General features: G+C 39.3%; 1 protein-coding gene across 1 annotated transcript; it reads left to right on the plus strand.

Moving 5' to 3' along the window:
* The first annotated feature begins 387 nt into the window (after positions 1-387).
* LOC139726785 (flavin-containing monooxygenase 5-like) lies at positions 388-15,627 on the plus strand. The gene is made up of 3 exons (XM_071637779.1): positions 388-519; positions 13,501-13,640; positions 14,090-15,627. The coding sequence occupies exons 1-3, from the start codon at positions 408-410 to the stop codon at positions 14,447-14,449; spliced, it is 612 nt and encodes a 203-aa protein (XP_071493880.1). The 5' UTR covers positions 388-407; the 3' UTR covers positions 14,450-15,627.
* The last annotated feature ends 1,916 nt before the right edge of the window (positions 15,628-17,543 follow it).

Raw genomic sequence — 17,543 nt, forward strand, 5'->3', positions numbered from 1 at the left:
AGTCTGCACCACAGGACCACTGGCACTGAGCCTCTCTCCCATGGGAGATTGGCACAACGAAATGTGTGCTCGACCGCTGCCTACGCATCGCTCTGACACATTTTCAAAAGCCTAGGCATCGAGTTACACTTTAAGACCGGGTTACACTTTAAGACCGTAACATACGCAGCCTAATGATACACTTTCAGCATAATGCCCCTGTGTAGCAAGCTATGCAACGTCCTGGGCCGCGGTGGCCCCCTTTGCATTTGGCGTGCGCGTACGCGTACGACTACAGAAATATCGTAGTTCTCCTGTCATTTCTCAATACGACCGCACAAAGCATTTACTGCTTCTCGGCTGCGGTCAGACGCCCCTAGAATCTCTTCTGCACATGTCACATCTCAATATATACCGGTAGAAAAAGGATGGTGTTTCGCGTTGCCGTAATTGGTGGTGGTGTGTCGGGCCTGGCCGCGATTAAAACATGCCTCGAAGAGGGATTTGAACCTGTTTGCTTTGAGAAGGAAGCATTCTTCGGTAAGTTTTGCCGATTTTCAGGCCGAACAAGTCTTCAGACAGATGGATCTGAAAACGTGATACAGTCTGTACATCACATAGACATATTCAAGAACTGCAACCCGCTTGCTTGTCTCAGGCAGTTAATGTTCATGGCAAAAGACACATAAACCTGGAGCCGTAGATATAATATGATTTCCGGCACTTGTCCCCTTAATCAGACTGTGTAAGTCACTAGCCGTGTTTTATGAAACACTTGATTGAGTCATAATCAGCAAAGAGCTGTTCCATGCACGTGGCTCTGGTCAATCAGTTTGTCAACGGGCTTATTTGATATGTCAGGGAATGGACCGACAGGGTAACCAACGTTTATGCGCTAAAAGCACTTACTTATACCTGACTCTTATTTTCATTCTGATCTGTACTGGAACAATGGACGGTCAAATCTATAGAAAATATTGATTTAAGTAGAGAGATTTTAGTTTGTGCAGAATTTTCGCATAATTTACTTCAGCGCTGCTACTGAGAAATTGATAAAATCAGATCCGTGGAAGTGTGTGAAACACTAAAAAAAATTGAGAGAGTGAGAGACATTCATTCCTTTGTGTGAAATAATGATGTCATCCAATATTTGTGGACTAAACAAACAGACAAACAAACAAACACAGTTATTTCTGAAGAGCCATGCAGTCATCAAACAAACATAAGTGAGTTCCAATCGAAAGAAATAGCGGATTCAACTGTCATTTCTTTCTTCTGTCTAGCTCATAAAACAGCGTCGTAAATAAGACCTATTTGTCATTGTGAAGCAAATTATGTTTGCAGAGTAAAGTGCAATTTATGTCGTGAGGAGGACCATGACAGGTGCACATTGATAGTAGACTATAGAGTAAAAGCTATATGAATAGATCTAAAATATGTTTTTTTTAATTTGATTCACGAAATTGAAATCATTTGAATACGCGTTATATATTAATATGGCCATATCTTTTTTGTTATTTTATATGATATAAACTTATCTTATCTACATCCACCTCATAGTTAAGTTTTTTGTTGTTGTTTTCTGTTTGCTTGTTTTTTGGTTTTTGTTTTTGTTTTTGTTTTGTTTTGTTTTTGTTTTTGTTTTTGTTTTTGTTTTTTTTTTGGGGGGGGGGGTTGGCAAGAGGATGCTGTGATACAGCGGCCATAGCATAATCAAAGCACAGAAACGGATGTCCTTAGTGGAAGTTGTCAACGGTTGGTTCCTCGTGAAGATATTCCAACAGGCTGTCCCAACTATCTAGCAGACTAAATAAAATAAATGCAGAGAGTCTTCTTGAAACCAGCTGATGTGTCTGTTTTCACACAAATTGGAGAAAACCCTTCTATAGCGTCACTGCCCTCTGTGGTTGGCCCAAAATGACTAGTCTCATATCAATTATAGATACAATAAAGTTACGTGCATTTATACGGTATTTACTGTATGATTGTTATACGTGTTTTCCCATTAATTTTTGTAAGATATTTTTGGTAATAACTAATATCATATTAATTTTGTAAAATAAAATGCAGAAATGAAATCAGGTATACAGGTGTATTAAGTTCCTAAATGAAGTGTCACACAAGAAAACACCACTTTGAAATGAAAAGTAATTAATGCCGTTACGGTTACGTCACTGCATCTGGATTTTTTTTTTTTTTTCATTTTAATCAGGGAATAATTTGAATACATCATCTTAATAAAGTTGCTTGCCCCGAGTCTGAGACTCGCCGAAAAAAACAACAACAAACAAACAAGAAATCGCGTGCGGTCTCAAACAAGACGTCTAGAAACAAGTACCAACTCATTCACCAGGGAAAGAGCGGGAACGTCTCCGCGACGTCTCTTTTAGGTCACAATGGGTCTCCGCAAGGACGCGGGACGTATCAGAGACGTCGCGCACAAAATTTGTCTCTGGAACTTGGCTGCAATTGTAAGGAGACGTCGCGGAGACGTCTTTGAGATTTCATGGAGACTGGAAAAGGTCTCGGGGGAAAAAAAATCAAGCATGTTTTTTCTCTTGCCACTCCCCGAAGACTAGGCTTGTTGAGACGTCGCGGAGACGTCGTGGAAACGTCTCCGCGACCAGCGAGACTCGAGTCGCCCCCTGGTCGTCACTGGCTTATAGTCTCCAAGCCAAAACCCACTTACAGGGATTACCAGTGATCTTAATAATCGCATTTAATCGTATTGATTATCTTTGATCACGGAAAAGTATTATTGCATAACTTGGATGGATTGTTGCGCTATAGAAGTCGTCGTTTCCACGACGTCTCCGCGACATCTCCTGGAGACAAGCCTAGTCCCCGGGGAGTGGCAGGAGAACAAACATGCTTGATTTTTTTCCCGGAGACTTTTCTAGTCTCCATGAAGTCTCAGAGACGTCTCCGCGACGTCTCCTTATTATCATCGTACATTATTTTTATGGACAAGACCATGAAATCGAGGTTCTTCTAGTTTAGGAAAGAGAGAGAAATCTGACATAATGCCATTCCCCATCATGAGTCTGGTGGTTTTGAGATAAAACTGAAAGTAAATTAACAATCCAGAATTTCAAAGGCGTTGTAACTTAGCCCATCCATCCACGACGGGGTAATGGCACCGACGTTTGCGCTCTTCTGTGTGTGTAGTTGCCATTAGTAACGGATAGGCATGCAGGTGAGACCCCTCTGGTAACGGATGAATACTTGCGATTAATTACAAAGTGCTTTCGCCGGATAACTCACCAACCGCGTCATAGCCTTTGACACGGCATCGTGGTTGAGGAATGAGACTAACATCTTACTTGCCACACCGTGTATTACGTATATTATAACATCTTGTTGACGGTCGAGGCGCTGTTAGGGATAGATTCTGTATCCCTCGACATCGAGGGAGCAAGTGTTGATATCGACTCCCAGCAGCGCGCCAGGGGCGTCGAGAAGTACTACTGCACGAGATGTCCAGCCGCGAGGCCCTGAAACCACTGAGCTCAGTACTTGAAACCCGGGTTTTCCGTGCAGATTTTCTATGATACGTACTCGACAGTATGAATTATTCATAATATCAAGTAAGGGCGGCGATGTGGCTCAGTCAAACTGCCATGCACATCTGCTTCACAATCAACTGAATCGGGTCATCGATTCCCACTGAGCCAATAAACCTATTGTCTTGTAACTCCATTGTGTAATCATGCCGCTGCCTCGAGGAAGGGGGGGGGGGACGCTCTCTTCCTCGGATAAGATATTAGTTGTTTGTCCATCCGAGAAGATGGCTGGATAGCCCATGTTCAGCTATGCTAGGCTGGTCTTCCATGTGGTCCAGTTGGATCTGAGGCGGGACCACTTCAACGGGTTTAACACTCTGCTCTTTTTTTTTTTGCGATGCATGAATGAAGCGGGATCTTTTACGTGCATGAGTTGTGACTCTCACACACGGGACCTCCATTAAAATATGTCCTATCCGAGGGACAGAGTGTTTTGTCTCTTGCTTTAGGGGACGATAATGATATGATAACACACAACAATGCTCAGTCCAGACTCGGGTTCGAACCCGGGTCGCTTGGGTCCGAACCCGGGTCGCTTGGGTCCGAACCCGGGTCGCTTGGGTCGGAGGCAAACGCGCTACCGACTGAGCCAACTCACCGCAGTTCTCTTGTGTAAGGGAATTACATGCATGCAAAAGGTTCCAACCAAAGAACATAAAATTTTCATTCATCGCAAAGAGGGATTTAATCAGAGATTCTTTGGTGTTAACTCGTTGAAGTGACTTAGGGAGAGAGGCGTCTCGATCACCTCCCCCCAGGGTACTCCCTGAGTCCCACATGTCTATCCCAGACACTATAATATATACGGTCGACTATACCAGGGTTCAAAGCCTCGAGGCTGCGTCACTCGGTCTCTCGCTTCTCGTTGCCTCGCAGTTAGTTTCTTTTCCAATTCTCAGCTTCTACTATAGGACTTGTCAAAAGGCTAACCCCATCACGACTCTGTAGTCTTCTTTTTTCTTTACTGCTGTGCATTGAGCGATCAATATTAATCATTCATTCATTTATCTTCAACATCATCGTGGTATGCAGATTTCGCATTCATGTTCCTCACTGTCTTCATCTTCAATCATAGTAACGTGTCTTGTGAAAAAAGAAAATCCTCAATCGCTTAAAAGTAAAAGAAAAACTGGTATAATTAAGTAAAATAGTAGAAGGTATTTAAAAACGAACGATTAATTTATATTTTGGAAGTTGCATTGTATGCGAGAGGATCGAGATGGTAAAGAAAAGGGTATGAATGTATTCATTTATCTAAATCAGATTTTTTTTTTATCGAGATCATTTTGTCTTATCGACTTACGCGACGATAAAAGACCACGAAGAAACTACTATCGGCATTTACGACTGCCATTTCTTTTACCAAGGATTTTCTTTTTATCATCCAAACATAAATCCAGGCTGTTCGATACTAGCTAATATACGATACTTCGAGCCTTAAGTTAAAGAAAATTGCAAACACCTGGGGCCCGTTGCATAAAACTTACTGTTGAATTTCAATGGTAACTACCGTCAAAATTAGGCGTCACAGCCAATCAGCATCGAGGATTATAACATTTACCGCTAGTTTGAAGACTTACCGCTAGAAAGGAGCGGTAAGTCCAGCGGTAAGGGTTTTATGCAACAGGGCCCAGGGGCCCGTTGCATAAGAGTTACAATTATGGTAACTTTGCCGTCCAATGGTAACTACCATGGCAACAATACTCAACAGCCAATCAAAATCAAGAATTCCAAGGAAGTTACCGTTGGATGGCAAAGTTACCATAATTGTAACATTTATGCAACGGGCCCCAGGTAAATCACTCAATCGCAGAATCAGTGTAAAATCCGTACGTAAGGGATGTTGACGGCCCACAGTGCATGGTCCGTCTTGCCCGTGCACCTGGGTCCATTTTATCCGACCCATGGAGTAAAAATGGACCTTCGCTCAACATTTTCTTTTGTTTCTTTGATCACAATTTTTCAGAAAAGTAATGGATTCTCCAGAAAATGTATAACTTGAACCTAATCCTACCCTTTGTTGCCAGAAAAGTAAAGCTCGAGGCATTATAGCTGTAGTATACATGATATAATACAGATAATAGCTAGTATATTATCCTGCATCTATATAGAGATATAGCGAGGAAACGTGTTGCGCGGAGTAAAATAAGCCATCGATCTTGATTCACGATTAATATTTCGTTATGAGGGAAATAGCTGGAAAATACTGAAAGCAGTGTTATGATAAACCTCTTATGAATCATGAAGAGACGCATGCGTGATATTCAAGGTGACTTTCAGGTTTTGATATTTCCTGACCACGTTTGGAAGAGCTGCTCTTGACGTCACATGCCATTTCTTTGTTACACTATGGAGCTACACGTACAGAACAAACACAGAGAGAATGTAGTCGGTCTGTGCCGATTGCTCAACGTCAGTCATAGAGAAGGGTTGCTTATTTACTTGAGCAATTTGATAAGTTTCGAGGATGGTTGATGCATGAGTCTATCTATATGTAGCTCCATGGTTGATGGCATATCCGTGTTGTGAATGTAGCTCCAGTACAGGGGCCTCGGAACGTCTTTAAAAGTGGAGGGTCTGCGGGCACTAAGATCAATGTCGTCCGCTGCCCTCCCCCTTCATTTTAAAGACGTGGAATAAACCTACATCTGTGAAGTTCATCAGCTTTGAGGTCGACTGGGGCGCAATTTATTTTGTATACATGACGTCACGTGGGCTTACACGCACGTGACATTCTGTAGTCACGTGTTTGACATGGCCGTGTACAACACCCGTTTAAAGAAAACGTTTACTGGTTTCACCATGCAAGGAGGTACAAGGCGAGCCTAGTATCTCGATTTCACTAAACTATATACTTAAGGTACTGGTAGATGCATAAAGTAGGCCTACAATCTAATTTCTGAAAGATCGTAAAGGAAACGAATTATACCAGTGCATCACTACACAGAAACACAAAACCCCTGGTTAGACGACTTGTTCATTATAGAGCGTGTACATCTATTGAACCAAGGAGGTCTACCTCCTTCATTAAAACAAGGAGATTTACATCTGTCCATTGAGTGCGTGATAAGTGCTTCGCACCGACAAACGAAACACGGTCATTATCATAATATTTCATATACGTGCACACGCACACACAGACGCACGCCAACACAGCTTGACACTCAAGAGCACAGAAAAACACGCCATCCCCTTCACGAGCATGGAGCAAGGACAAGTTCACCTTCAGAGACATGTGGGTTGAGTGAATGCAGCAATATTAGTAGAACACATCAGTGAGAGTTTGAGGAAAATCCGACAATCCGTTCAAAAGTTATGAATTTTTAAAGTTTCTACTCAGCCATGGCTGGATGAGAAGACTACTATAGCTTGTGATGTCACATGAGTACAACGGTATAAAGAAAGTATAAAGAATATTCACCTTATTTTCACTTTTCTCGCATAACAAAAGAATACTCGACTTCTCTCTTTCAGAAGGCAAGGGGAATAATATTATCCTTAACATACATCAGTAACAAGTCCAAAAAATTTGCACTTTATTCAAAAAGTAAAATTTTGTGAAATTCTCTTTTTATTTTCATTATATCGTTGGACGCATGTGACATCACACACTGTAGTAGTCTTCTTATCCAGCAATAATTGCGCAGATACTTAAAAAATTCATAACTTTTGAACGGATTGTCGGATTTTCCTCAAACTTTCACTGATGTGTACTACTAATATTGTTGCATTCACTCAATCTACATGTACATGAAGGTGAACTTGTCCTTTAAAGGGATGGTATATAGTTTTGGTCGAGGTGCTGATTCAGGTTGCATCTTTTTTTTGCAAGATAACTAGAAACCACTTACATGAAATACTACTTTAAAGAACATTCAATATTCTACGTTGAGTTCAAAGTTTATTTGAGGATAATCGGGTTCAAAATGGCTGAAATATCCAAAAGCATATAGAGGTCCTTATAAAACGTGGGACCATGCACAAACTTTTCTTAAGACCACTATGTTTTGCTTTGTTTTTGAATATCTTAGCCCTTTCAAAACCGATTTTCATCAAGTAAACTTTAAATTCTTCTTAGCTGTATGTACTTTAATATTTCATATTAATGACTTTTAATTATCGCGTAAGATTTAAATAAAAACAAACAATAATTTAAGGGTGTTTACAGTTCTGGTCGAGGTGAGGATTTAGCTTTAAACGTTTAGCGAGATATTCAGAAACCACTCTATATGAGATGTCAAAGAGCATGCAATTCTAAGGAGTATCAAAAGTTTATTTGATGCAAATCGGTTTTGAAGTGGCCGAGATATCCAAAAACAAGGTGAAACAAAGAGATCCTAGTTGTGGCCTGTAGTCTTTTATTATCACTTTTTATTGGATATATCAGCCATTTGAAAACCAATTTTCATCAAATAAACGTTTAATCCTTCTTAAAATTACATGTACATGCTATTTCATATTTCATAAGAGTTTTTCTCATTATCTCACTAAGGAATGTAAAAAACATGAATCCCCACCTCAACCAGTACTGTACGCGTACACCCCCTTTCATAAAGAGTACATGCTCAGCTTGAATCTGTAATACATTTTAGAACCAGGTGTTGAAAATGACAGGACACCAAAGGTAAAATAGTTGTATATTTAGGAATGTAACAATAATATGAAAACATGGCACATTATACAACAAAGCCATCGCGATATAAATTTGAAAATTTTATAATTCTACCCGCCAGGAACTTCAATTTACAAACCGTCAGAAACAGAAAAGCCAATGCATATTAGAGTCTGCTCTACTGTTTGTACCATAAGTCACTGTATAGATGACTATACAGTCATGTATTATTATATGGCTCAAACTAAACGATAGAAAGCTTTTATCCATAGCACAAAGGCATGCCACAAACCTGCACGCAAACACCACACAAAGGTATTGACAAGCTAAAATGATCATTCGTGCACAAAATTCAGGTGACTACCGAAAGTGAAAAAAAGAAATAGAAAAGCGTTTTGCTGTTAGAACCTCCCCAAATGTACACACACACACACACACACACACACACACACACACACACACACAAAAGAACACCCCACAACATCAAAAAGTACAAATCCACAGCGGGGTGTTAAGAAAATCAATTAATGATTCTGATTCTGAATATTTATTCTGATTCTAATGAAAGCACATTTCTCATAAAAGCTTTGAAAGCTGGCAACAACTGTAATTTCTTTCAGACAGGTGGTATAGTGAAGTGTCATATTTTATACCTTATACCTCCTGCATGTCTCAAGTAGCTTGTAAAACAGTAAACACTCAGTCCAGATGGTACCACATTCAAATAATTAACTGCTCAACCTGTATTAAAAGCATGCCAGTCAAAAACCATCTCAATATTACTGCACATTCGGCTATAGGGCAAGTCCATATGCATTTAAACATGAGCGTTGGCAAAAAAAAATATATATATATATTCCTCATATTTTATGATGCTTGTAATTTCAAAAGATCCTTTCGGTCAACAGTTTTGTGATCAAAGTTTGATGTAAGGATTTATGCTGCCCTGTTTTGTAAACGATAAATGATATATCTAATTTAAATACAGCAATTTCCCCAAGACTGAACTCGAATAATCAAGTTATACACAAGTTTATGTAAATTGATATCCAAACAATTTACCATTTTTTACGGAACATTTCATTTCATTCATTCACTCATATCTTGATTCAGTGAAGTAACTGCTTTTTCGCAGTGTATCCAATTTATGTATGTTTCATTCCAGGGAACACAGAGACGAGCTGTTACATCAATCTGCTCCTCTTAAATGAAATTCATTTGCTTTAATTCATTTTGCATATGCTACTTGTTGCTATATAAGGTGACTTGTCGAACAAGCCTCGGACAAGCTATCAGGAATGTCAGAACAACCTCTTTCTAAAAGGTATGCATAAAATTTGAATATGACGTGACGAAAGCTGGCTATTCAACACCACCATCAGTATTCAAATCACTCAATGAATTGTAACATCCACGTACCTATCGTATACAGCAATCTTTCGTTTGCCTAAGAATAGTAAATCAATCAACCAAGTCGGATAAAGCTCGCGAGGAGCATAAATAAGTTCTCTTCAGCATTCTTTGTCTTTTATTATCTCAGCGATGTCTTTGTGTCTGCTGAAGACCACTGCCCATCCTCAATAAGTCGATATGACATCATTGTCCTCGTGGGTCTTCCTATTCTGACATTTCCATTGAGGGGCTCCCGCAGACTGACGGAGTGATATCTGTAGCTCTGGATACTGTTGAGCATGACTTCAAAGTTTCAATCTTGGCTCATTATTTTGGAAGGTTTCCGTACACTTCAGCTCTTGAGTTTGTCATTCTCATTACATATTGATTGACACCAAGAGTCATTCATTCATGTCCCATCCTTTGTTCCTTGACCGTTTTCTTATTATATTTTGCTTAATTGTTTTAATTTTGTGGTGTTTTTTTTTCGCTTGCATGCAGTTGTGTCAGTCTCTTGTAATTATAATCATGGATCCATGAATATGTAAATAAGTAAAACAAATGAATCAAACGAATACAAATGCGCAAATGACCTACGCACAAACACAGAAACAATAATTACACAATGCACCATACACAGCTGAAGCGGCCTATATATAAACTGTATATACTTGCTATTTAGGCCCATACGTTTGCTATATATTACAATTGTGTAGGCCTACACGTTTACACCCTACACTGAACTATCTTAGTATTTTTTTTTCTCGCAACTTTCCCTAATTATTGGTAAGACTATCTATGTGACACTTTTAGGCTTTGACGAAGGAAACCGCTCTGAAAATCTGTACAGGAATCCCTTACAATTTCTACCGTCATAATGTTGGAGAGTGTTCCCTTTAAACCAAGTCTTATCTGTACGCTGTATAGGCCTACTGGCTGGCATTAAGTCCGATCAACATTTCGAGTGCCGATATTACTTCCTGTTCATATACGTGGAATTCACCGCCACACTATACTCTATAGGCCTATATTCTATTCAATATTTCTCACATAAAACACTGGATGGAAAGTTATGTTTTATCCCCTTATCCGACTCAAGTCTTTCTTGATTTTCAGTTGTGATTTCATCTATTCTATTTTAGGTGAGACTTCAAGGCTTTGTCTGGTATTGAAAGTAAACGGCTCAAGTACCCGTTTAGAAACCCCGCGCCATATACTACTGAGTAGTATACCGCCATGTGTGGTGAAATGTATGTATATACTGCGTTGTCTTATACGTCGATTCTGAGACTTTAATATCTAGACGCCAGTATTAACTATTAGTTCGTGTGCGTGCATGCAGAATGCGCTGGCAGACTACAAGAAATCATCACAGCAAACACACATAAAGAGTACTGGGTGCATGCAAAGGTTATATTATCTCTCCCTCTCTCCTGGTGTCATGCATGGTTACTATCTGGTCTAAAATATATATTTGATTTTTTTTTTTTTTGGGGGGGGGGGGGGTGAGGGGGGTGGGACTTTGACTGGATGGGTACACAGCTCTGAGAGCCTGTTCACGCTTTGTAGGAACTCGCTATACATATAGCGCCATGTGTGGCGGAATGTTTCCCATTAACACCATCTGTCCCTGTATATCTCGCCTCTGACCCGAGACATTTCGAGGTGCCCGCCCGGCAGTGTCATTTACGCGCCTTGGTACAGAACGCACGGACAGACGATGTTCAATTAGCCGATGTTCAATTAGCCGGTCCGTAATTACCTCATGTGCACACTTGTGCATAATGACCATGTGCGCTATTCTCATGAGTTGGTTAGGCACTATAATGCATAAGCTTGTCAGACGTACCAATATGGAATTCATGCTTACAAATACAATGAACCGTAGCGTACACAGATGACCAGAGGTACGTACTGAGTAATCGGCCCGCCAAAATACTAGTAACACTTACGGGAAGCACCATCTTAGTGTTTGGAGTTGAATGCATTAGGGGGGGGGGGGCCTATATTAACAAACACCGTCTATTACAATGGTCAAATACTACAGGCTTTAAGACACTTTGTCCCTGTCCAGTGGACATGCTGGCAAGTACCATTTATAAAGGATTGTAAGAATAATCCTAAAATTACAGATGCTTATCTGAGGGAATTTAAAAGCCGATAACCCTTTTTATTGCAAAATATGAACTTTTTCTGCTGATGCGCAAAGTGGAACAATGAACTGGCTTGTTCTCATTTTGCTAAATCCTTTATAGCGTGTTCGGCAAATGCACACACGCACATTTGAGCACTGCGCCGACTGTCACAGATGTGTGGAAACTGATCGATGAAGAGATTACCTAACCCCTATTATTTCCCCATGGCCTTTCCAAGGATATTCAAGACATAAGTGTCTCAAATGTCTTATTTCCTTTGAACCCATGTTCTATACCGCCATTCAGTACTGCATGCATGTGTCAAATTATAGATCTTCCTCACAGATTAGGAAGATATAATTGTATTGATTCAAATGTCTCACTGCATAATGACCAGCCACTCTCTAAGAAAGGTATGTCCTTGTGATGGTAATTTCTTTTCGCTATCCTCACTTATACAAGATGAGCTGTAGAAAGACGTGTACTTTTCCAACTTTTTTCAAGTCAGACTTTTGGTTACACATGATGTTATAATGTTACATATAAATTGTTATGATTATGATGCATGTCCTGATGTGATTCATGATTATATTTCTTGAATAAAGTGTAAGACTTGAAAAGAAAGAAAGTTGAAATTCAAAGTGGACAGTAAATTGGATTGAATTTAATTGGGTTAACTGTGACATCGGCTAATCTTAATATCTGGCTCCCTGTCTTGATTTTGTTGTAATCCTTTGACTGTTTACGATATTAGACTGGGGGAGTTCGATTTTCAGCTATTTTTTCCCCACAATGGTATATTATACGGACTACTTCCTCTGTTTTCTCATTTGGCTTTTCAGGTATTCCGTACATCCTGGGGGACTTTGTACTGTACCTGCTCTTCCTCCTGTGTCCTGCATGTTTTGTCATCATCAGCAAGGGATCTGTCCAGATTTTTCACCTTTTTCTGAAGTGCAGTTGTTTAATTCTTTTTCCCAGTGATGTCCTTGAGAGCCTCATAGATGTTTTGCAAAACTCATGTCGGAGATGAGGGTGACGAACCACGGAGTAGATAACTGGCTCAGCAGAAGAGATAAACTCCTTTACGCTGTCCCTACTGACCATTACGCTGTCCCTACTGACCATTTGTATCCTCATGGTCAATTTCAGTGGACAGGATGGTATCATTTTCCACCTCGATGTTTGGTTGACCCAATTCGACCCGGAGCGTCGCCTTGCCGGCCCCCTGGCCATTTCTCGCCACGCCGATTTTCAGAAGACGGATTATCCTCGTCAGATTTTCTTTCCACTTCCTAGCTGTCTTCTATATCCACAGCACACCTATAATTAATACATAGTCCCAGGGAGGTGGGACCACCTTCCTGATCGTCCCAAGAACGTCGGTAAGTCTTCTCAGCTATGGGCACTGCAACAATGAGACGCGCAGCCGCCTGATGAGCGGAGCAACCCTCGTGGATCTCTGGCTAAACTATAAGCTTCTGCATCTGTTTGTTTGGTTCTTTTTAAAGCAGATGAAAATATATCGTATACATTATTCATGTAACAAGATTATCTAAAGTAATTATATTTACGATACAAATTGATACATGTCGTAATCTTAAAGACAGAAAAATGGAAAAGATTTCATATAAAAAATGCAGGAAACTATCATTGCAAAATGATGATTGTGGCATCTTAAAGTAAAATAATTCAATATTTGGGCGTATGCACATGCGTAGTCAGTGTTCGTGCCTGTTTTTCATTAGGACAAAAACAGTTCTTCATGTTTTCTTTCTTTGTCTTCCCTTTGTTTGTTGTTGTTTTTACGTGCTTCCAGGCGGTACATGGACGTTTCGTGAGAAGGACCGCTCCCTAAACTCGCCTCGGATCTACGAAGGAATGTTGATCAACGTCTCTAAGGAGATGATGGCCTACAGTGACTTTCCTTTCCCCGACGACGCCCCGCCCTTCATTAAGGTACCATCACGACTGCGTCTTGCAGAGCGAGCTAGAAATGTAGAACTCCTAGTTATACCTATGTGTCTATCGTAGTACAGTGCATATGATCTATAATATACGTGTATACTTATAGTATACATACACACATATACCTTAGATATAGAGGCAATAGGCTGAAATTAATCTTACATCATAGTATGTGACGGGATATCATTATACAATATCATAAACTAATCATAAATAAATGAATTGAATACTGTATAATTGATATGCACACTAATGTATCATATTATGATATGATATTGCGTATAAATACATGAAACTGTTTTGTTGGTGCGCATGAGATATACACATAAACACTTGCATGTATTGAATTCATGTATTTAAATTTTGTTATACGGAGACAAATAGTGACAAAATATTATTTGAATAGCTCACTTAACAACGTCTATCTGACTGACTTGCAGGGAACTGATGTCATCAAGTACTACCGCGACTACGCGGCTCACTTTGACCTTGAAAAGTACATCCAGTTTAACACCGAGGTGCTGCAAATCGAGCAGGCTAAAGACTATGACTCGACGGGCAGGTGGTTGGTGCACACACGGGAACAGAAAGAAGGCCAGGTGGTCACCACGGAGTTCGACGCCGTGATGGTGTGTTCCGGTCTCTATTCCAAGGCCTTCATTCCCAGTTTTCCTGGGCTCGACGACTTTCCAGGGGAGGTGGTCCATAGCTGCCAATTTCGGAGAGGATCCGAGTTCAAAGGAAAGCGAGTGGTCGTCGTAGGTAAGTCTCTGCTTATTATTTTCTTGGTTACGTTTTAGCACAACGGTCAAAGAAATGGATAAACAGGAATCACATGCAGAACCAGAACCTCCTGTAAAGAGCATGATTATCTAAAAAGTCATAACTAATACGTTTTGGAAATATTGTAGCAGAGGACGTCACAGGCATCTCTTTAAGAAGTAGACTTATGCCATGGTTATGACCCTCTTAAAACTCCAGGAATCCTGATGTTATAGACAAGCTTCCACTCGAAGGAAAGAACAAGAAAACGAATATAGAAACTTTTTAGGAAATACTCTCCTTGGACTGCGACATTTCAAAATATTCATCACCCTTTTTTCTGGATTGTACAAGTTAGCAGATAATATTACTCTTTATACATAGATACAAAGATGGCATATTACTCTTTATACATATACAAAGTTGCCAGTGTATCACAAAAAGGTCAAAAACATCATCCTCAAGCGCAATTTGTAGCTGTCATACTATGCCAGTGCAACTAGTTATCAATGTAAACTTCACTTTAGAGAGATTGCAATTATGATTTTAAAAAAGTTACACAGTCGGGTGTCAAAACTGTCTGGTTTCCAATCGCTCTAGACAGGTTTCGAACACCAAAATAGGACAAATTTAAGACTCTTTTGGTCATATACAAAAAGACATTTGGGAATGTATCCTTTCATTTTAACAGTGAAAATACTCCTCTCTGGTCTAAAAGGGGAAAGACAGTAGTTGCCGTTGTTTCCATTGTTATTATCATAATAGTATCGCGTCCAATTCTGGCTTTACATTCCTGTACATTAGCGGCAACATTGAAAAGGATGCTTCTGGTATGTTACCAACAGCGCCCTATCCTTGTATATAGATTGTCGAGTACTTTAAATGTTGTGCCAGGGAGTACAACAACAATGCTATGTTTCAGTAATATCTCATGCTTAAGAGAATGTATGATTGTGATAAAGATGGTGGTGATGATAACGTACTGAAACATTTACGAATGACGACTGTTATAGTTACAGTGATATTCAGTCATACTTGACATTAGGATAGTACAAGTGCACGGTGAACTTTCCTTTGACTCACGCATTATGTTTTTGTCTGAGATTCTTCATTTAGGATCAAAACCATCAGAGGAAGATGATTTATAATTTGGTTCCATCCTTTCATGTGAATGCCAATCTCTCCTATAAATCTGTTAATACGAAATTTTGACACACATATATATACGCTTTTTCCAGTCACCTATTTAATGTTTATTTGAGACTTTTACCTACTCAAGATTGGCTAACCTCATCACTTTGATAATGTAACACAAATTCAAGCTAATGGCTGCCAACTTAAGCATGACGCCCTTTGATAAAGGATCACAAAACAGAAGTGCAATCGAAATAAATTGCTTTAGAAATTAAATCTTAGATATACTTGATATGTATGCAATGCAATGCGTAATTGATATTGTTTGTGTTCGAAAGAACCAATGATACATTTATTCACTGATTTATTCACTCTTATGGCAGACCGTTCGTTTGCGGATTATCCGGAAATTAATGATTAATCACTTTGAAAGCAATAAATTTGTGCCATACTTTTGGCGGCACATTTTCTTTTTGACATTTGCAAATTCTTCCCAATATAGAACAAAATAATCTTCAGTCATTTTTGAGACCAATACACACTGAAGGATTTAAATTCGCTCATAACATTAAATTAAGTTCCATTCAAATATGTGCGATGTGCTATAACTTATATATAAAGAGCCCATCGTTGCGAAGCGAATCACGTTTGTTTGGCCGTTACAAATTTCGAATAGAAATCACTTGACATAGCAATTGCTTTTAGGCAGCTTAGTTTTTGTCACCCTTGAGAGAAGAGAGTGTACGTCAACCCCTCTGTACCTCTTGCTGTCTTAACCCATCAAATCCTTTAGAAGGGAATTTTATCCTTCCTTTTACCTGTCCTAGATATATCATCATCATGTCATATTTGATTGGCACCTCTGAATGTCGCTATACGTCTTATGAATTATTTGAGAACAAAAAAAAAAAGAACACAAGTGGAACTTGTGAAAGTCATTAAATCTGCTCAAATTGGTGAGAAATTTGATCAAATTTGCTGATTATAGAGAAAAAGTGAGACTATTCGGCTTCTAATATGCATTGCTAATTTGAGATACAATTAGAGATCTGGTAATCGACCTGGCATTAGGAGGCTTTAGAATACTTCAGTTGGACAAAGAGGCTTAATATGAATAATACAACGCTCAAATGACAGAATATTGTTTACCGATTAATGAAACACCAACAATGAATGATAAAGATTATGCAAACAGTTTTAATACATATTTAAAGCACAGAAATAAAGTCCCTTGGATTTGATGGGTTAAAGTTATGAAATATAAGAGAACGACTGCACGCTTTATAACTGGATACTATAAATGTCATGTAGTTTTACCTGTTGGATCGCATGGAAACCTATGGCTGATGTCGAACCTTTGCTAAGACCTCCACTTCTTGTTGTTTTCAGTTCGACCAAGTGTGTGTGTGTGTGTGTGCGTGTGTATGTATATGAGAGAGAGAGAGAGATGACAACCCTATGGATAGTCATTTTAGTCCACTTAGTCCACAAAGGATACTTAAGGGGGAAAGGAAGCTTTGCATTGATTTAAGAGAACCTAACTCAACTAAAACATTACAAAACAAAACAAACAAACCAAAACAAAACATTCGATCAATGGAGATTAACTCAGAGTTCAAGACACCAAAATGTTGCGAGGAAAAAAAAAGGGGGGGGGGTGGAAGCCCTTGAATCTGGCAATTAATCCCTTTACTTTCATTCTAGTACACCTAAGCATTGTCATTTCCAAGGCCAAAAACTCAAAGTCCAAAAACTGTAAATATAACAGGATTTTTTTTTTACACTTTGTTTCTTTTAATCACTTCAGATTACGCTGATACAACACTATGACCTAATTTTTCTTTCTTTTTGTTTTTGCCGTGATACTTTGGAATATTCTCTTTCCCTGTCAAATAGTTACAGGACTGTCAATTCTAATAGTATTACTTGGCATAGTCATTGTTTAGTCTTAACACGGGATGACAATACTTGTCTTTACAGGCAATGTGAAAAATGTCC

Source organism: Diadema antillarum, unplaced genomic scaffold (genome assembly GCF_040938485.1).
Source record: "Diadema antillarum isolate AM-2024a unplaced genomic scaffold, OU_Dant_1.0 scf00000017, whole genome shotgun sequence".
NCBI lineage: Eukaryota > Metazoa > Echinodermata > Echinoidea > Diadematoida > Diadematidae > Diadema > Diadema antillarum.

Bases quoted from the DNA above. Each gene is read 5' to 3' on its own strand.
- LOC139726785 (XM_071637779.1), top strand. From the start codon at position 408: ATGGTGTTTCGCGTTGCCGTAATTGGTGGTGGTGTGTCGGGCCTGGCC. The intron at 520-13,500 runs GTAAGTTTTGCC...ACGTGCTTCCAG, and splicing joins TGAGAAGGAAGCATTCTTCG to GCGGTACATGGACGTTTCGT. The intron at 13,641-14,089 runs GTACCATCACGA...ACTGACTTGCAG, and splicing joins ACGCCCCGCCCTTCATTAAG to GGAACTGATGTCATCAAGTA.